Genomic DNA, 22,776 nt, shown 5'->3' with positions numbered 1-22,776 from the left:
ATGTAGCCCAATGAGATTCGATCGAATGACCATTTGTGAATACTCAATTTTATGTGTGAACACGTTATTCTATCAAATTTTATTTTCTCACACTCTAATAGCCATAAGAAGTTTCTCGCTTCCTCAAAAACATTACGAAAACATAATAGAAAATTTAAGGTAGGACTGAATTCCGGACACTGCGACCATTATTTATGGCAAGGAAAGCTTTGCTATTTTCAGTTTTCTTTTCCTGTTATGTGAATAGCGCCCATTGTTTAACGGTCAATTCTTGGATTCGTGAATTTGCCGACACCTGACAATGACTTTATTGGGAGTCGCCTATGCAACAAAAATGAACTAATTAATGAATGACATATCCAACACATCCGCCTTCCAACATTGTAACTATAGCATAGGTCGTGGATTCTGTTTATTACTCTCTGAATGTGTGTGGCTTCATTTTGATATTTGTAGTTGAATTTCGGGACGTTTGTAGCAGACTCGCTAGTACTGAGATTGTTAACGATGAATGACACGTTCAGAGTCTAGGCTCTTCACAGAGCTGTCTAGCATTAGTGACGTATGCAAGCACTCCGCTTGGCGCATGCGCATATGCTTTCTTTATCTGCTGCAGCGAGCCTGGTTTGTAGCAGAGCAGTGTATATTGGAGAGTACCGCATTCTTTTGATCCGGCCATATTTACTCCTGCGGAGAGACTGTACAACGCAAGACTTGCGTAGGATCAGAGTTTCTAGTGTGATATTCCATTGTTATCTTGAAGAATACCGTGTTGTTGTGCAGTTAATCAATGTGTAATCTATTGTCGATGTACAAAATTAGCATTTAGTCACAAACAAGAGGAGTAATATAGCCTATTTCAATGCTTAATTTCTCAACGACATAATATTTTCACTGCGGGCTAAAGCAAGGAGATGCTCTATCACCTTTACATTTTAACTTCGCTCTAGAATATGCCATTAGGAAAGTTCAGGATAGCAGAGAGGGTTTGGAATTGAACGGGTTACTGCTTCTTGTATATGCGGATGACATGAATATGTTAGAGAAAATCCACAAACTATTAGGGAAAACACGGGAACTGAAGCAAGTAAAGCGATAGGTTTGGACGTAAATCCCGAAAAGACAAAGTATATGATTATATCTCGTGACCAGAATATTATTCGAAATGGAAATACAATATAAAAATTAGAAATTTATCCTTCGAAGAGGTATAAAAATTCAAATAACTTTGGAGCATCAATAACAAATATAAATGACATTCAGGAGGAAATTAAACGCAGAATACGTATGGGAAATGCCTCATATTATTCGGTTGAGAAGATTTTGTCATCTAGTCTGTTGTCAAAAATCTGAAAGTTAGAATTTATAAAACAGTTATATTACCGGTTGTTCTGTATGGTAGTGAAACTTGGACTCTCACTTTGAGAGAGGAACAGAGGATAAGGTTGTTTGAGAATAAGGTAATTAGGAAAATATTTGGGGCTAAGAGGAATGAAATTACAGGAGAATGGAGAAAGTTACATAACACAGAACTGCACGCATTGTATTCTTCATCTGACATAATTAGAAACATTAAATGCAGACGTTTGAGATGGGCAGGGCATGTAGCACGTATGGGCGAATCTAGAAATGGGAACCCGGAGGGGAAAAGATCTTTGGGAAGGCCGAGACGTAGATGGGAGGATAATATTAAAATGGATTTGAGGGAGATGGGATATGATGATAGAGACTGGATTAATCTTGCACAGGATAGGGACCGATGTGGAGCTTATGTGAGGGCGGAGATGAACCTCCGGGTTCCTTAAAAGCCATAAGTAAATAATGACATAATATTTATAATTGAAAGTATCAAGGTGGGAAAAAGCGGACGTTGAAAACCATTCCAAACTGGTATAATACTGGTAACAAAAACAGTTCTTGATTCTCAAGAAAGTTGTCATAATAAAGCGAACTTCAAATATCTTATGCTAGATAGATCCACGCAGGATGCGTTAGAAAATTTACTTTCTACTCTCTGTTCCATAAATGCAATCCCTGATGCAAAAGAATTCAAAACTGCATTACAATTTCTCAGTTTTTCTCATAAACGGAGCATGGAAATTACGCAGTTTGCGATTCTGAACAATTAGTTGAGTTTTTAGGTATAGATGTAAGTAAACCCGAAACAGAAAGGTCTAGTGAAGATGAATGTGAGAAAAGGAAATTGAGGCTAAATTGTAGTTTAACTGAAAACAGAAATATTGACTTGAGTGAACAAGCTCTTTACTACTTGTTGGGCTCAGTTTTGTTCAAAATAAAACAAAATGAGTTATAGGCATATAGTATTTGTGAAAACTGTTTTTCATCTCTAATAGTAATAACTGATAACAGGGATGAACCTATACATTTTATTAGCACATTAGTGACTCAAGTCGTACAAGGAAATGTCACTTGTATACTATTGTAAATCTGTGTTTGATATAATTCTTAATGTAGAAAAATGTGTAACGTTGGTAGAAAATGAGTTGACACTAAAGGATTTGAAGTCTTTAATTATTAACACTTCAACGTTCACAACTTGTCATAATATTTTTTAAAAAGTTATCACTGTATTTTAGAACTACAATGTATTTATTGTTAAGAAAATTGTCTGTTATAGCAAATGCTCTACAACAATCTGCTAAATGGTGGCAGTGGAAGTTTTGGTACGAGAACTGCATAGAAAATTGCTGATGTTATCCCTATTGAAATGGACATAACATAAATAATAAAGTGTTATCTCTAATGAGTCATTTCACTATGACAATAATGTTTATTAATCCTTGTCTCCTGTATTCAATAAACCACAACAACATGTATGATATCGCCTTTAATGACCTTCCTTCTAGCATTATTGCTTATGCTTCTGTGCCGAGCCAGGAGTAAATATGGCGGCCGCCGCCGAGAATGCGGTACTCTCTAATATACACTGCTCTGGTTTGTAGCAGTATCACTCAGCGAGTAGCCACAATGCAGTTACGCGCTGGTTCCGCGCCAAGGAGCTGGCGTCAATCCTTCCATAACTAGACCGAAAACTAGAGTTTTCATTTACCTAAACCAATTAAAACAGGAAAATGTAAATCCGCTTATTTCTTGAAAATCCAATGGGTATTCTAAGGCTCACAGATTACCCTTCAGCCACAGTCTACTATATACAGTCACAAAGCTCAATACGTAGTAAATATGCATACATTAGATAGTTGCTCACCACTAGGATCGCTAATATCGCCTCATTACAGACAATGCAAAATAGTACCGGCACAGTCTATTGCTTCTAGCACTTTCAAAACTCAAGCTTCGTGACTGTATATAGTACACTGTGCTTCAGCTTCGCCCCTGCTATTTTGCACAATCTTTATGTAAAGTTGTTTACTGTTATATTGACAGTGAAAATATTAGTTCAAATATTCTCACTTATGCCCTGCAATATTACACGCTTGAGCGTCTTACCCAAGGCATTTTACCCTGCAATGAACCTTCAGCCACGAAGATGTAGTTATTTAAATAATACGACTAGTAAGAACAGTGATAGATAAGACTACTCACTATAACTGCGTCCCTAGAGGACGAGGGCAGAGGATGCGTAACTATTTTGTATACAGACGTACTTGTACCTGCGCTGTGACGTCACATATACTTCGAATCAGACAACTTCATTCCAATTTATAGGTAGCTGGAATACGAAGCCTAGTTATTACGAATTTATAGGCCTATTATTACTAGAAATAATAACTCCAATTTTTTGGGTAGGCTAAGCTTCAAAGCCTCTAAGAGCGTCGTCACTGGAGATCACCTGACATTCGCTATGAAAAATATCGGGAAAAAATTCAAGTAGATAATCAGCCCCGATGGAATTCACACTTAGGAAGCGCGGCCGCGGACTTTTCGTTCTCATTCTTATTACAGCTAGCAACAGAAGAAGAGATTAAGTTGACATATTATGCACAGATACATTTCATATAAACACAAGACATTGTAATGGTTATTATTGGACAGCTTAATCATGTTCGATTTAATCGTGCTGTTTCTACACTCATCGGTAAACTCCAGCTTTCTCTATTGTATTGTATTTATTTACATTTCATACTATTCGTGCATCGCTTCTCAGTTACAATATGAAACATGTCAAAAAATCTTAATAGTAGGTACTACAAAGTCTTGATTATAGTCACAGTCTAGTTAAAATATATTCAGAAGAGTTTTACAGTATATTCGTACTAGTACAACACAAGGGGTTAGTATCGATACTTAATACAAGACAGAAATATTCATGTATCGTTGGTTGAATGTCATAAATTCTACAGAATAAAAGGCATGAGAAATTAGGTACTTATTTAATTTGGACCTAAATAATCTTATGTTTTCAGTTTAATTTTTTTATATCCATAGAGCGGCTATTAAAAAAATTAACTGCCATATAACGCACTCAAAATTTTACTGCCATATAACGCACTCATTTTTGGTAGCACGATAGATTTGCCGATGGAATATGAAAGTCATTTTTGTCGCGTATTTATGCTATGAACTATTGCATTAGTTACAAAGTGTATTAATGAAAAATTTTACTGACAAACCATAGACATTATTTATAGTCTTTTAAAATGGTCCTACATGATTTGGCACCTACTATTACTCTAATTGCTCTTTTTTTGTAGTAGGAATATACTGTTACTATCTGTTAAAGTGTATAAATTCACATTGCATTTTTTATAATATGTTTTAGAATTTTACGGTTTTACATGTTTTTAATGTCACGTGTTTGTTCTGTGTTCTATGAAACTGACTCATATTTTTAAATATTACAGTGTCGATGGAGATGGACTGGGTCCAGGCTGGAAATTCTGGAGAAGACGACGTTATATCGTTGCGTTCCTCGCCTTCCTTGGCTTTTTCAATGTATATGCGTTACGTGTAAACCTTAGTGTTGCTATTGTTGCCATGACAACCTATAAAAACGTAACGTTGGAAAATGGGACTACAATCGTAGTAAGTAAAATGCTTCATCTAGCACAGTAATAAATCATTACATACTAGGCCTTCCTACTGGTGAACCCAGGTACTAAGATAATTTGCACGGACAATAATATAACTGTGAAGAAGCATTGCTACAACTGGAACGACTTTGAAAACTGAAGAGGTTACTCAGTAGCAGTTACTTTGTTTATCATATTTATGCGAGTTTTGCAATAATGAGTCAATGGGAGTAGTTATTTAAGTTACAAGGATTGAAAGTGAGGTTTTACGGTTGCGTTGAGATAGAATTTCGAAACGAATTCGTAAAACACTTTCATTTCTTGTAACGTACAATACTTTATATAATATTATGTCGAATTGAATTATTTGTAAGACATGAATATTAACATGTACGTATTGAACAACCGGTAGAAAAGGACATCCCTAAAATATGCCCTCAGAATGAACTGGCCCGTATATATTCTTGAAGTTGGCGAACGAACTACGTTCATTACGGCTAACCTTCATTCATTCATGCAGGAACAGTCAAAAGATGGAAAATCACGGAGAGATGAATAGATAGGTAGGTATTTTGAAATTCGAAAAGAAGTATCAGATAAATGTAACGAAACGATGGGGAAATGATCCAAGGGGGTAGACATTTTGTAGAAGTTTTACAAGAACAGACTCAGGTACAATATGTACGACTTCCACAATCTATAGGAGTAATATTTCATCAATTGTGTAATGATTAACGTGAACTGCACAATAAATATGAACATGGTGTAGATGTAGGCTTAATTATTATTTACTAATTTCTGTATTATTAAATGTACATAATAATGATAATAATAATAATAATAATAATAATTATATATATATATATATATATTAGAGTGTTGTAGCTTCCTTTGCCATTACTATAATAATAATAATAATAATAATAATAATAATAATAATAATAATAATAATAACAATAATAATAATAATTATTATATATATCAGTGGCGGCTCCTACGTATTTCTTAAGAGGAGGAAAGAAGGTAACAGGACGAAATGACACCTTCTTGAATGAAACATGCTACAAATTAGCCAACATGCATACATGTAAGACCAGGTAGTGTTGGGATTGGTCTTCCCTTCTGTGTAGCAATAATCTGTTCTTGTAAACTGAGTTTCCTAAATTTTCCAAAATATATAATGTTTTCACTTCCATTCACTGTTGAATAATTGCACAAATTAACAATTACAAGGAAATTCACCTCGCAGCATTTCTCGAGCACACTACAGCATCACGCGTGTTGGAAGAGACTACAGCTACTAACACGTAATCGGAATCGCGGAAATGGGAATGGGAAATAATCTGAGGAAAGCGAGAACACTGCACCCACCCACGTGATCTGTGTTGCCACATGTACATTTTAAAAGTTCAGTATCACATGCTTTTGAAGAATATCAGTTCTTGTAAAGTCATACTACCATTATTGTTCAAAGTTGCCGGTGGCCGATTAATTTTTTATGTTAAAAATAATGTAGTTTTGAGTACTACTTTCAAGTTCAAATATAGTTGTACAAAACTGACAACTTGGCTGTTGCCCTGTCTAGTACACAATGAATGGAAGTGAATTTCAGGGGCCAAAAAGATCTGCGATACTAAAGTAGAACTACTTCCTCTTTGTTTTATATAAACCCGACTTTAACTTTCAAATATCCTTGAAAGTTTCAAACCATGAATAGTAGCCTATATAAAGTGCAATGAATAATATTTTTTATTTATAATTAAAACAAAAGTTTGTATGGTGTCTTTCATAGCGTTGCGTTAAAACTGTTTTATTGTGCCTCCTCCTATATAGTCTGGTTGAATGCAAGATCGTTAGATGGCAGCGGTAGCGAGCTTGCTGCACGACCAGTCGGTTTCTATTTCCCGCCCATGCGCTGATTGAGGAGGAGGAGGAGGAGGAGGAGGATCTCCTCCCTCTCCGTTCATTTACTCCCTTTAAAACTCTGCTTCTTTCTCTAGCCGCTAGTGCGCTGTTGTCTATGTGTGCTAACTGTAGTAAAGGAGGAATGGATTGACTTTCCTCTACACAAACAATCACGCATCTTTCTCACAGTTTTCTAGCAACACATGAGCGCGCATCGTTTAAAACTCGATCAACCGAGGTTTTCTTATAGCTGTGAACTTAAAAATTATCGAATCTTCCTTGAATTTCAAGGCACATATTTTATTTGGTATTTACTTTCAAAAGAAGAAAAATGTGAGGAGGACGTTCCTTCCTTCCCTCCCCCGAGGAACCGCCACTGATATATATATATATATATATATATATATATATAAAGGTGTTGTAGCTTCCTTTGCCATTGCTTTCCCCCTTTTGACTTTCTACAGCAGCTCATATTACTACTAAATAGTACACCGCAAGTATTTGAAGCTGTCCACTTGTTCTATTGCCTCATGTAGAAATATGAAGATATTCTTTATTGTTTTTCCGATAACCGTAGTCTGCGTCTTGTTTGCATTTATCTTCATCCCGTACTGCTCACAACTGTCATTTAGTTCCAGTAGCATATCCCTTGTTATCATCTCCTAACAATAACGCCATATCATCAGCAAATCTTATGCACTTTATCCTATTTACTCTTACTATCACACCTCTCACGTTCTGAAAGCAGTTCTTCGCTAAATCCTCCAAATAGGCCTATATGTTGAAAAGGGTAGGTGATAAAGGGCATCCTTGCTGTACTCCTCTCCCTATTCGAATTTTAATACAAATCACATAACTGTAATGAAGAACACGTCTGCTTCTTACTACAGAATACTCTGAGTACTGCTGCCTCGCCCAGCAGAGCTATATATAGTGAGGACCACGTAAGAGCAGCTCCTAAAAGGCTAATTTGGCCGTCTCTTCAATGTTGCCAACTAATACCAGATATTACCAAAGAGGATAAAATCACAATATCATGTACAATGATAATGATAATAATAATAATAATAATAATAATAATAATAATAATAATAATAATAATAATAATAATAACAATAATAATAATAATAATATACTATTTACAATAACAATGTATTGCTTATTTACTACATCTCATGTTTATGTCAAATAATTTGTGAAAGAGTAGGCCTAGAGTATATTTTCCTCCTGGACTTTTTTTTTTTCTCGCTGTTATTTATACTCGTTTTAACATCTTCGGACATATCGCGAGTTAATCTTTGGTTGAAATCCGAAGGCCTGTGTACTATTGTTGAGACTGGTTCAATTGTTGTGAACTAGATGGCGACTGTATATGTATTACTAATTTGTTATGAATATGAGTTCGGTGATAAATGAGGCCATTGATATTCAGAGATGTTGTGGCCCGAATTTCCTGGCATTTGGCTTACGGTTGAGGAAAAACCCTGAAAAACCTCAACCAGGATATTCAACCCGGCCGGTCTGCGTAAGAGACCAGCATGCTGACCCCTACACCACAGAGGTGGTTTCTCCTGGACTTCTCGCACATTCTGTTGGAATTTAGTAGATTAATATGATCTAATATTAAAATGTAGCTACTATTTTGTCTGAAAGCATGAAATTGATTGCTTTGACTAAACATTTTACGATTCACGATTCACATTTATAGTATTAATTCTCATCATTAAACAGAAAATGAAGCAAACACGTGTGAAAAAATGTATGATTTGTCTATGCACTAAATGGCACAGGAGACTCGTTTAGACTAGTATAGGCCTTTCGTGTCCTTCAATTCTTTCTTTTTACCTGCCTGCCATAAATTTAATCGTAAAAAAAGGGGTCCCACTGCACTCAGCAGAAATATTTTAACTTCTTACGAAATAGCCTATCTTCCCTTACAGTAATACAAAAGTACAACTTATTAGCGATGGCAATGGAGATACGAGTATATGAGCGTCAAGCGATTATTTTGAAAAATCATATCTCGAAAACTAGGCCTTCTCCGGATGTATAAATTTATAGGGATGTTTCTTATTTAATATGGAACATATGGGGAAAAATTCGTTGTGAAAATCCATTATCACTCGGTGAGCCTTCCCTGTTAGTCTCTACCTAGGTCTTAAAATAATGGCAAAGCGTTCACTATGATAAAAATGTACATTCTTCAGTTAGAAAATAATAATATAAATACATGTTAGAGTCTTATTAATAACTATATAATTTTGTTTTCGAAAGAGTTGAATTGAATTACATTCACACAATATGTCCTTAATCATTGTTTTGGTTATAGTTACAAATACTACTGCCGCTGCAGCTGCTATTACAACTCTGCAAATATTATTGTCATAAATGTAACCTTTTTCATATCGTTATTAAATATTCAGAATATAATCTAAATAAATGTTAAGTTGTAGTGTTTCTGAAAATGCGTTGCATTACATCAGTACCAAGTAATGCCGTAGCTCAGTCGAAAGAACGTCGGAATTTAGCTATCAACGTCTGAGGTTCAAATCCTCATCACTCCTTTTCATTTTATTGTGTTACAGGATAGTATAATATTGTAATATAAGAATAAAATACGAACACTCTTATTATGCAGTTTATTGTTCCAAACCTAACATTAAATTTATATTATTTATATCGCTAAAGAACGGTAACAGAATATAAATGTTAACTTGAATATTATTTATATTGCTAAAGAACTATAACAGAATATAAATGATAACTTTAATATTATTTATATGGCTAAAGAATAATAACAAAATAAAACGATAACTTGAACAAGGCTCGAACTCACAGTCTTTCAATCATTAAGCGAGAACTCTACCGCTCTCTACGAGACGCAGATATCGTATGATTCCTGCTTAGACACCATAGTTCCGAAACTGCTTCAAATGTGCATCTTGCCAGTGGGCAATATCCATAAACAAGTGTCAAGTTATTTTATTTTATTTTTGTTTTTCCTTTCTCCGTTCTTGTTATTCTCTACTATAATGTAAGTTATTTATATACAATAAAGTTTACTAAATTAAAAAAAAAGTGCATTTACAAGTCCATGCATCGTGTAACATCACCTTGATCCGAAGTGGACTTAGAATAGGCTATATTCGCTGTTTACGAGTGCGGTCACAATTTTTTTGTCAGCTGTATAAGTTCCCCACTCTTGCCCTTCCTCTTTTGAAGGACCCTTTAAGAGTTTCTCTCGGCGCTACTTCGGCCGAATCCAAGTAGGTCTATATGCTTGTTAAAAACATTTTCTCCTATCTAAACTGACAGCATATTGCGCTTTCACATAGTTTCTATAAAATGGTCTAAAAATTCATGAGATTAATATTAGTTTTAATGCCTTAAACTTTCTACGGAGACGTGCACCTTCGCGCCCTTATGACAAACTGCTTCTGTTAAAGAGGCAGACACATTGGGACTAAACTACACCAAGCTGACGTAACCCTCCTCTAATTGTACAATATTTAAATGTATAACGGTTATACTCAAAGGCGAATTTGTTGAACGTGTAAGGTAGGCCTAAGAGAAATTCCAGGAGATTTTTTATTTATATGTATAAAATGTAAAAAAACTGTTAATCTTTCAGACACGTGACTTTGACTGGGATTCCAAGATGAAGGGATTGCTGCTTAGTTCCTTTTTCTATGGATACATCATTACACAAATCCCTGGTGGCTGGTTGGCTGCTCGAATTGGAGGCAACAGAGTATACGGTATAGGCATTGCTGTGACGGCCGTCTTCACTATCCTAACTCCACCGCTGGCAAACATCAGTGTATATCTATTTCTGGCGATCAGGATAATAGAAGGACTGTTTGAGGTAAAAGAAAGCTACAGTTATTCTGTTGCATGTCTTTCTCTGAAATATATCTAGTGATGTAAAAAAAATGTTTTAATCCGTTTAAATCCATATACATCTGTTTTTATGGGTTTAAGGCCCTGTTTACTAGGATTAATTGGATTTATTTAATGCAACCCGAACATCATGTATGCCATCCATTTTGCATGTGCATCCGGGCGTTTTACTTCTGTTTGCTAGGCGCTTGTGTATACTGAGTGTTCATTTCAAAGTGTGTCATGATATCACTGTTGTGAGTCAGCGATTTGAAGCGAGTTTCAGCTTTTATGTCAGAGAAGTTGCCTATTATTCAAGGCGTTCAATCTGAACTTGAGAAGTGTACGCAGAGCGGGTAGAAGAGAAAGTGACGATACTTCCACTAGTCCAGCGGTTCGTCGCAGAGCGGCGCTCGCTCTGCTTTCTGTTCTCAGTTTCAGGAGCGCTATTCGAGTCAATGCAGATGTTTTTAAAATACCCACTAGATAAAAGTATATTATAGCTTATCACAATATTTTACTTATTTAAAAAATGTAATACTACTACATTAACTACTCTTGAGTTATATCATACACTCCTGAATCGTAAATACGAGTATAATAATCAACAGTAAACTGGAACATTCTGTCAGCTTCAGAGAGAAGAACGCAAAAAAAAGTACAGCTTCGCAAAACTGAACATTTTTGTGTTGTTGTAAGTACATTTTGACACAAAATTATAGTTTTCGATGTACAAGAAAGTATAATATAATATATCAAATGGGACATTATATTTTCATCAATACTTTTTTATTACTGCCAGAGCGGGTAGAAGACGTTACTTCCTCTAGTTCAGTGGAACGTAGCCGAGTGGCGCTAGCCCTGTTTTCACTGCCCAGTTTCAGGATCGCTATTCAAGTGAATGCAAAAGGTTTTTAAAAATAACCCATTAGATAAGAATGTATTGTAAAGTACTTAGTTACAATACTTTACTTCTTTAAAATGTAATATTACTACATGAACAAATTGTGAGTTATATAACCCAACCCTGAATAGTAAATATAATAATTAACCGAAAAATGGAACATTGTGCCGGCTTCAGCCAGAAATATGCAAGAAAAAAAAGTACAGCATCGCAAAACTGAAAATTTTTAGGGCATTATAAAGTACACATTGACATGAAATTATAGTTTTTATACACAAGAAAGAATGTAATATAATAAAGGAGACACTTTATTTTCACCAATAGTTTTTATCTACTATTTAGTCATTAGTTTCAGTTGTATCTGGTTTATACGTAATTCAGGGGAACAAAAAATATTACGTGCAACTTAGACTCATAAATTAAGCTTCGATATTATATCTATGCTAATGTAAGTTTTGATCTTTTGAAATACCTAGGTTATTTTGTGTTTGTAAAATTAAAACAATTTGGTAGCACTGTATTAAGTAGCTGTATGCTACTTATTGGAGAATATTAAATTAACGACTTTTCCATGAGGTCTATTACTTTCTCATATGCTCGATTAGAAATCTCTTATGATGTGGAAACGTAATAAACAAATGTAATAAAATTGTAAACCAGATTAAGTTCTAGCCTAGATGCAAAGTATAATTATATTGTATTTTTGTACGGCAACATTCCACAACATAAATCAAATGCTCCGTGTCCATGTTGACCGTCCAAGTTAATGTCAACAAATACGTCTTAACCCTCTCCCCATATCCCGACAGTAAGAAAAAACTCACCTCAGTACGTGTTTCCAAACAGTTCACATTCCTGCTATTACCGGCATTACCGTACGTATCGGTACGTACTCTTCAGAATGAACGCCGTAAGTGTAGGAAGATTGAATTCTCTAGGCTCATTGGCTAGCCACATGACGGCATACAGCGAGCCATGACACACTTTGAACTGAACACACAGTACTACTGGCCGCTAGCTCGTCTTGTTTGTACCTGGGTACACAAATACCAGAGATCGTGGGGACTCTGACAAATACATAATACAGCTGGAGCTGATGGATCAGTTCAGTGTGGAGCTTGTAGTCCATAGCCACTCGTGTCGTGATAATGTACTTAGTAAGTTCGTGGGTAGGCCTACAATGAGACCTCGTTCAAGATTAAGGCTGGCCGTCCACTGGAACCGAATTCGGCCGAATAACAACTCGGCCGTTTACGGTCGTACACGGCCGAATGATCCCACAACAAGAGAATGCATTGGTGCGCGTCCATTACACTCGCCCTATTCGGCCGTTTGCGGCCGAAGACGACCGAATGACGGTTCGATCCAATTCAGATGGGATTTTCCGGTCTCATTCGGCCGAACAGAGCGACACGTGGTGGCTGTTTCCGAAAAATTAATTAGTTCTTGTATTTTTTTTTTTTGTTCATTCAACAAGTGAAATAAAATTTTTAAGGCTTAATCAATTATTATTCATGTACTATTTACCTTAAGATCACTGGCAAACGTTTCTTAGGTGGTACAACTTCTCTGAAATTTGACCATTTTGCGATTGATGGACGAATTACATTTAGAATATATTGAAATGTATCAACATTCATCCGATAGTAATCGAAAAACTTAGCACTATCTTCTAGAAGTTTATTGTGTAGGTGTAGATGATGAAACTTACCCAGGCGACACCTTTCTCTAAGCATCGGATATACCCCATATTTTCGTCGTTTCGCCCTCCGTCTCCTCATAAGGTAGGGATTGTCCAATAATAGTAACATGTCCTCCACATTCATTCATTCTAATAATAATAATAATAATAATAATAATAATAATAATAATAATAATAATAATAAGCATAAGGAAATTAATAGAACAATGGAAGGAGTCCATAATTTGACCTATTTTTAAGAAGGGAATGTATGTATGTATGTATGTATGTATGTATGTATGTATGTATGTATGTATTAAGTATAAGCATGTAGCACGAGGACATATAACTGGTAATTGACGGCCGAAGCGTCGGCTCCAGTGGACGATCGATCGGCTCTTCTGCCGGTCGTCCGGTATTCGGCCGTATACGGCCTAACAAATATTCGGCCGTTCACGGTGCCAGTGGACGGCTAGGCTTAGAGTCATTTTGAAACAGCAGTCTGTGAAAGAAATACAAAGGTAAAAGCCATATGTAAATATTACAGTAAAGAATACCAATCCATAATGGCATCTCGTTTACGATAGCATGTCCTCGGTCCGTGAAAAGGGAAGCTGAAAATGTGAGTAAAACAGCAACCAAGTAAATGTATGAACTCTTTTCATGAAATCTTCTTCCTTCAGATCCAATACCGTCAGACTCATTATCAACTTCTACAACTCCGCTATTCTAATGCTTTCTACTTCATTCTCAGCATTACCGGTGCCTGTTTCATCTACATCTGTGACTATATCTTCACATATTCTGTCGTCACAAATTCTACAGACATCATCGCAACAACACCTAATAAGTAACAATGAATTAGACGAACTCATTGCTAGAGCGATGTATGCCTTAACAATGCCTTTATGTATGATGAAGTCTCAATAATGGAAAAACGTTTTCCATCAACTTCGATCCGGATATGAACCTCTTAGTCGTCAAGTTATTGGCGAGAAGCTTAATACAATAGTTTGAAAGGAGTTACTCTAAAGAAAGATACAAGAAACCCATTCCTTCGCTTTAATATGGATGGTTTGAGTGATGCAACAAGACGCAAAGTTATGAACTTTATTGTAACAACACCAGAACCAGTATTTTTAAAAACCATAGGTCCCGATGAACAGAAAGAAACCAGTGTGTTTATCGCTGAAAATATGATTACTGTGACTATTATACTTTTATTACGTCATATTACTTTTGACCAATAAATGCGAAAGGGCATGTTTCAACCAATCACGGCAGTTTATCCTACAATTTTATCACTTCCCTAGTATGTGTAAGGTTACCATGAGAAGAAATTCTATAGGAGGACATTGAATCTAAAATGAGAGGACATTGCTGAAAAAAAGGAGGACTTTTAAAAAATTGATATGAACAAAATTAAAGATAAAAACAATGGCTCATCTTAGTTAGTTCTCTCATTAGCCTAGCCGTCCACTGGCACCGTGAACGGCCGAATATTTGTTAGGCCGTATACGGCCGAATGCCGGACAACCGGCAGAAGAGCCGATCGATCGTCCACTGGAGCCGACACTTCGGCCGTCAATTAACAGTTGTATGTCCTCGTGCTATATGCTTATACTACATACATACATACATACATACATACATACATACATACATACATACATACATACATACATACAGAGGCTACATATACAGCCACCGGCGAGGCTCAGTCGGTTAAGGCGCTTGCCTGCCGGTCTGAAGTTGCACTCGAGCGCGGGTTCGATCCTCGCTTGGGCTGGTTACCTGGTTGGGCTTTTTCCGAGGTTTTCCCCAACCGTAAGTTGAATGCCAGGTAATCTATGGCGAATCCTCGGCTTATCTCGCCAAATATCATCTCGCTATCACCAATGTCATCGACGCTAATAACCTCGTAGTTGATATAGCGTCGTTAAATAACCAACTAAAAAGTACATACATATATACAAATGACTTTTAAGGAACCCACAGGTTCATTATCGCTATCACATAAGCCCGCCGTCGGTCCCTATCCTGTGCAAGATTAATCCAGTCTTTATCATCAAATCCCACGTCCCTCAAATCCTTTAATATTATCTTCCCATCTACGTCTCGGCCTCCCCAAAGGTCTTTTTCCCTCCGGCCTCCCAACTAGCACTCTGTATGCATTTCTGGATTCGCCCATACGTGCTACATGCCCTGCCCATCTCAAACGTCTGGATTTAATGTTCCTAATTATGTCAGGTAAGGACTACAGCGTGCAGTTCTGCGTTGTGTAACTATCTCCATTTTCCTGTAACTTCATCCCTCTTAGTCCCAAATATTTTCCTAAGAACATTATTCTCAAACACCCTTAACCTCTGTTCCTTTTTCAAAGTGAGAGTTCAAGTTTCACAACCATACAGAACAACCGGTAATATAACTACCTGATATATATATTCTAAGTTTCAGATTTTTTGAGAGTAGAATGGATGACAAAAGCTTCTCAACCGAATAATAACAGGCATTTCCCATATTTATTCTACGTTTAATTACCTCCGGAGTGTCATTTATATTTTTTACTGTTGATCCAAGATATTTGAATTTTTCCACTTCTTCGAAGGATAAATCTCCAATTTTTATATTAATCCATTTCGTACAAAATTCTGGTCACGATACATATATACTTTGTATTTTCGGGATTTACTTTCAAATCTATCACTTTACTTGCTTCAAGTAAAATTTCCGTGTTGTCCCTAATCGTTAGAGGATTTTCTCTTAACATATTCAAGTCATCCGCTTAGACAAGAAGCTGATGTAACCCTTTCAATTCCAAACCCTCTCTGTTATCAGAACTTTCCTAACGGCGTATATGGACTCTACTGTAAGTTTCACTGAGACACATTTTAATTAATCGAACTAGTTTCTTGGGAATACCAAATTCGATAAGAATATTATATAAAACTTCTCCCTTAACCGAGTTATATGCCTTTTTTAAATCTACGAATAACTGATGCACTGTACCCTTATACTCCCATTTTTTCTCCACTATCTGTCGAATACAAAGAATCTAATCAATAGTCGATCTATTAGTCTAAAACCGCAATGTTGATCCCCAATAATTTCATCTACATATGGAGTTAACTTTCTCAAAAGAATATTGGACAAAATTTTGTACGACGTTAACAAAGGTGGTATTCCTCGAAAGTTACTACAGTTAGTCTCGTCCCCTTTTTAAAAATAGGTCAAATTATGGACTCTTTCCATTGTTCTGGTACAATTTCCTTCTGCTTATTATTATTATTATTATTATTATTATTATTATTATTATTATTATTATTATTAGAATGAATGTGGAGGACATGTTACTATTATTGGACAATCCCTACCTTATGAGGAGACGGAGGACGAAACAACGAAAATATAGGGTATATCTGATACTCAGAGAAAGGTGTCGCCTGGGTAAGTTTCTTCATCTACACCTACACAATAAACTTCTAGAAGATAGTGCGAAGTTTTCCGATGACTATCGGATGAATGTTGATACATTTCAATATATTTTAAATGTAATTCGTCCATCAATCTCAAAATGGTCAAATTTCAGAGAAGTTGTACCACCTGAGAAACGTTTGTCAGTGATATTAAAGTAAGTAGTACATGAATAATAATTGATTAAGCCTTAAAAATTTTATTTCACTTGTTTAATGAAAAAAAAAAAAATACAAGATCTAATTAATTTTTCGGCGTTCATGGCGAAATTTATGGAAACAGTGACCACGTGTTGCTCTGTTCGGCCGAATGAGATCGGAAAATTCCATCTGAATTGGATCCAATCGTCATTCGACCGTCTTCGGCCGCAAACGGCCGAAAAGGGCGTGCGTAATGGACGCGCGCCAATGCATTCTCTTGTTGTGGGATCATTCGGCCGTGTACGACTGTAAACGGCCTAGTTGTTATTCGGCCGAATTCGGTTCCAGTGGACAGCCAGCCTTACTTGCTGGATCAGTATTACATCTGTACCCTACTTATCGATGGAGCCCACTTTGTGCACAAGAGTCTGAAGAGACAAACTTATATCTTGTAACAAGTAATAATGGAACTGTTCACAGGACATGTCCTTGAAATTATATTTCACCATGATGATACCTTTAACTGTCTCCGTTAGCATTCGATTTCGTTCGTTTGTCCATTGAGCAGATATTAGGGAAAAATAATACTGTCTCAACACTTCCATTGTGACTTGGGATAAATAAATAGAATTGACATATTTTTAAGAGTTCTGAGAAAGTTTCAGTGCTCGCAGAAGTATTGGAATTGAAGAATTTACACTATTGTTTATCTAAAGTTAAATCTTTGTCAAAATTAACTTGATTGAAATAAAAAACTAAAGATTATATACAATGGAAAAAAAAAGTAAAACCCGAATTTCTCCATACATTTTAACCAACTCATAACATATTTTCAACACAACTCTATTCATCAACACTCAACTCTTAAAATAAACATTAAAAATTACGGAGCAAGAAAAAAAAAAACTGAAGCGTTGGCCATTAGTGTATAATGAAATTATCTCTTCTGGGTACATCTTTGTACATTGCAGAATAAAATTGATAAAATAGCTCAGAATCATGAATAGTGATATTTTTAAAGTGTAAGAATTCAATGCATGTTAATAGCTCATCATATTTTATGTTTTTTTTTATGTGCTCCAGCTTCAACCATTGAAAACAGTTAAATTCTTTCATAGGTTTTCACCATTTGTTTAGATATTCTATGCATAATATCGTACGTTATTCAATACTGCATTCGTATTAATTATAGTTGAAATGCGAAATGCTGGACATTTCAAATTTTTTTAAAATGCCTGGTGGACAGGATAAAATGATTAAGAAAGAGGACATGTCCTCTTTTTGCCGGACGGATGGTAATCCTAAGTATGTGTTTATTTTTATCACTTCCCTAGCATTTGTTTCTTTATTTGCCAACATTAAAAACTGCAAATTCTTTATGGTACCTGTACTATAAAAGAAACTTTGCGATCGTCATATGTTTCCTGCATAGGCAGTCAACTGAAAATGGCGGCTCTGTTCAAATGTTTTGGTGAAGCTAACATTAGTGAAATATAATTTTAGTAAGTCAGTTAATACTTTATTGTATTAGAGTAGATCCTACTTTATTTCTTCTAATCTTTATGTACTTTCTTTTAATCTTGTAATTCGAGTTTTGATTTTCTCATAGTAATTTCATTGTAATATTTGTACAGATATGAGATATATGTATAAATTATTTAATAAAGAAATGAAAAAAAAAATCGTTAATAATACAATACACAAATTAAATTAAATTTATTTCACTTTCGACTTATTCACAATCCTTACCAATAAGAAGCAATTTCTTAAAAATCTTATACCGGTATCACAATAACACCCAACCGAGATCATAAACGTTTCAGGCAATTACAGGGATCCTGTGAATCCCTTGTAACTTTGACTAGGCCTATTAAGCCTATTTCACAGTTATCCATGCATATTGTGTATTGTAGGCCTATTGTTATTTTTTATAATTAATGCGTACCGGTATTATTATTCTTATTTAAAAGCTTTCCCAGTATTCAAATAAACCTCTCAAGGCATTACTTTCTAGGCCTATCTGAAAAATTAATTCGTCATGGCCCCCATTGCAATAAAACCTAGATACATCACTATAATGAACTTTATTATTTAAGAAAAGTTGTTGTTTTCTAATGCCAGGCGTTTGACAATAAAGTCATTTGACCTCTTGCACTCCAATATTTTTCGAAGATGTTATCATGACCAGCCACTGAAGCACAGATTTTGAGGTGTTCCGAATCCATTTCTTGGTTTGAGTTGCACAATGGGCAGTTAGAGGACTGATATATTCCAATTCTATGTAGGTGTTTGGCCAAACAATCATGGCCTGTTGCCAATCTAAATGCAGCTACAGACGATTTTCGTGGTAAATCGGGAATTAACTGTGGATTTTGATGCAGAGAGTTCCATTTTTTCCCTTGAGATTGTGTTATCAAATTTTGTTTGTTGAAGTCTAAGTATGTAGATTTAATAAATCTTTTCACAGAGTAATACGTAGATTTAGTAACAAGTCTGTAAATAGCAGTGCTGCCCTTCTTTGCTAAAGCATTTCAAGGATTGTGGATTTAAGAAAAGTAATTGGTTACCCATAGCAGAAAAGGAAATCGAAGAAGGAGAGTGATAATAACGGGATAATGTTTGAAAGTCAATTAATAATGTCAAGTTTACTGGAGATTATAATTATCAGACAGGCTAAAGAACTGGCTTCAGTAAATTAACAAGTTGGAATATCATAGAATAAAACAACTTTCTTACATCTCTAATGCTACAGATAGAAGAAATTTGGGACAACTCTGAAGGAGATATAGATATCAGATTTAATGTAACATCTTTCTTCTTTTAGATAATCTATTATTATTATTATTATTATTATTATTATTATTATTATTATTATTATTATTATTATTATTATTATTATTATTATTATTATTATTATTGTTGACTATATAGGCTAATTATATTTTCTCTTTTAGGGCGTTACATATCCTTGTATCCATGGAGTATGGGCAAGATGGGCACCACCACTGGAACGAAGTAAATTGGCCACATTGGCATTTTCTGGAAGTTATGTGGGCACCGTAGTGTCACTCCCAGTTTCAGGAATTCTGGCTGAGGAGATTGGCTGGCCTTCTGTCTTCTACGTTTTCGGTAGATTTCAGTTTAGTCATAGTGAATTAGCAATTGAAGAGTCCACTGCAAGAATAATGGATGTCACTTTCTTGTCGAAAATGAACCAAGACTGTCAATGCATAGCTTAAGACATATAGAATGTACATAGAGAGTTATATGGCATTAACATTGATAGTCATTGTCCAGTAATGATCCGAAAATCACAGTTAAGCTTTGAGCACTAAGCATTTCAAACTTTCAATTGCTTCTCCTGAAAAATATATTCCAAATGACATCCATCATTCTTGCAGTGGACTCTTCAATTGTAAATAGGCCTAATATAATATAATATTTATGTAGATATCTGCTGTATATTGGATACAGTTTTTCACAATCACATTCTTGTCAACCGATATAAACTATCTCACAATCAGGAATAACACTGATATGTCGTCCAAAAAGTAATTTTGTGGTAAGTAAAGTACGGAGTAGGTCCCTAAATAGTAGAAAAAATACTGGAAATGTTGACCTGCAGTTTTTACACACTTTGTGCACTTAAAACATCCTGTCATTTTTCTTCTCTTCTATTAAACGATGGAAATTTCTCACATTATTTTCAGATCTTCACGTAGAATGCCTATTTAATTAGTATATTCTTCAAGAAAATGCGAAAATTCGTATTTATTTTCTTCTGTAGTAGGTACTACGAATAAACTCAAATTTTGTTAACATTTTTTAAGGCAGCTTCTAGTCCATTTGTGAGGTAGGTACGTTTGTAAGATTACATGATGATTTTATTTTTATAATTTTCTCATTCATTTTTCTTATAGGAACGATCGGGATAATATGGTTTATTATATGGTGGATAATTGTAAAAAGTGGACCGGAAGAAGATCCAAAAATATCGCCTCAAGAGCTGAAATATATTCAAGAATCACTGGGTACTTCATCTTCATCACAAAAGGTAATGTGCATGGTGCAAGATCAAATCAGGAAAGATCTTCTGTAATGACAATAACAATAAGGACGACAATGATAATCATAATGATAAAGTATAATTATTATTTTCTTCATGACTGTTTGATTGCCTTGTGTAATGTGTCAAGGAAGAGCTATGAAGAAAGAACAGGAGGGTATTATAATAAAATAGCAAAGCTAATAAAGTTTTAAAATAATGTAATATCAAGCACTGAAAAATTAAATTCAGAATACTTGAAAGTAGAAGAAAATTACTCTTTTCGTTTCATTTTGTCTGCTACAAGAATGGTAAAAAGTCACTTAAAACACAATTGTAAAAAAAAAAAATACATTTTACAACAAACGTTCCAGTGGCAGCTGATTGGCCTTGGTCACTGTCTTAATTAAATAAACTCAAATGTTATGTTTTTATATACGTAACATATTACTATGTAAGCCACCGGCGTGGCTCAGTCGGCTAAGGCGCTTGCCTGCCAGACTGAAGTTGCGATCGGGCGTGGGTTCGATTCCCGCCTGGGCTGATTACCTGGTTGGGTTTTTTCCGAGCTTTTCCCCAACCGTACGGTGAATGCCAGGTAATGTATGGCGAATCCTCGGCCTCATCTCGCCATCACGAATCTCATCGACGCTAAATAACCTCGTAGTTGATACAGCGTCGTTAAATAACCAACTTAAATAAAAAAATATATATATTACTATGTATTTGAATGGTGCATGTAATATTGTAGAAGTATTTGAAAACTTTGTGATGTATATAGACCTGTCTAGCAGTAAAATTTGTCCCTGAGGCCAGAAATCTTCTGGCCGGGTCTGGCTTCTACATTTCGCGGGTTTTGAGACTGCACTTGAAATGCTGCAACTGAGGCTCAATTCCTCTGGCCTGGCCAGTGTCCACCCACCCACCCTCCCACCCACCCACCCACCCACCCACCCACCATTCTCTCTGTCCCATAGACCAGTCTCTTGTCAATGGTCTTCTGAAAAGTGAGAAGGGTTGCAGAGGAGGAAGTTACAGAAGCAGTGATGGCTGGTCTTCCTAAATAAGATGCAAATATAATAAAAATCCTCACTGTCTGCCAGGCGAGAGCCCACACTTTCTCTTGCGTCTCAGTTTATGACTTGTGGAAGGGTGTTGTACTATTGTCAGTACTTCACAACTTGTACAGTACAGTACTGAGTGCGGTTCAGTGTTATTGTGTATTCTGGGAAAATGGAAACTGAAACAGATGCGAGCAATAGTGATGATATAATTAAGTCATTGTTAAGAGTATCCTTTTTCGAGAGAAAATAATATTTAATGAGGGGAAGTTTTAAATAGAGACATCACTGGCAATTTTTCAGAAAGGTAATTTTAAAACGCTGACTTTCAATGTGTCCTGATACGACTAACATAAATTAAGGGTACACGGGAATATCGATCAAGGTCCATTTTAGAAAGTTTCGAGAAAAACGACTTTTAAAGTTTAATTACTTAATGCTTTGTTATGTGTGTATTTAATAGAAACTGACGTAGTGGAATGTCAAGAACGATGATTTCTTATTACTAGATAGACCACATGATAGTACTTCCTTTCCACTATAAGATGGCATTATTAACTCAATTTCGATTTTTGTTGGACCTTGATCGTTTTTCCCGTGTACCCTTCAAATGGTTATGTGGTATGCGAAGGGGCACAGAGTCAACCTGTTGTATAAATAGCAACTTATTTGGTGAGTCACATTTTATTATTTGTC

General features: G+C 35.5%; 1 protein-coding gene across 1 annotated transcript in view; it reads left to right on the top strand.

The window, feature by feature from the left end:
- LOC138694444 (vesicular glutamate transporter 2-like) overlaps positions 1-22,776 on the top strand; it is a 93,831-nt gene that overhangs the window by 29,331 nt on the left and 41,724 nt on the right. The window contains exons 4-7 of the mRNA XM_069818153.1: positions 4,824-5,004; positions 10,528-10,761; positions 19,929-20,103; positions 20,895-21,028. Of these exons, the coding sequence (XP_069674254.1) occupies positions 4,824-5,004; positions 10,528-10,761; positions 19,929-20,103; positions 20,895-21,028 (724 nt within the window). The remainder of the gene's footprint in view (positions 1-4,823; positions 5,005-10,527; positions 10,762-19,928; positions 20,104-20,894; positions 21,029-22,776) is intronic.

Source organism: Periplaneta americana, chromosome 2 (genome assembly GCF_040183065.1).
Source record: "Periplaneta americana isolate PAMFEO1 chromosome 2, P.americana_PAMFEO1_priV1, whole genome shotgun sequence".
NCBI lineage: Eukaryota > Metazoa > Arthropoda > Insecta > Blattodea > Blattidae > Periplaneta > Periplaneta americana.
The sequence above is the reverse complement of the archived record's forward strand: the minus strand, read 5'-3'. Positions and strand labels throughout refer to the sequence as shown.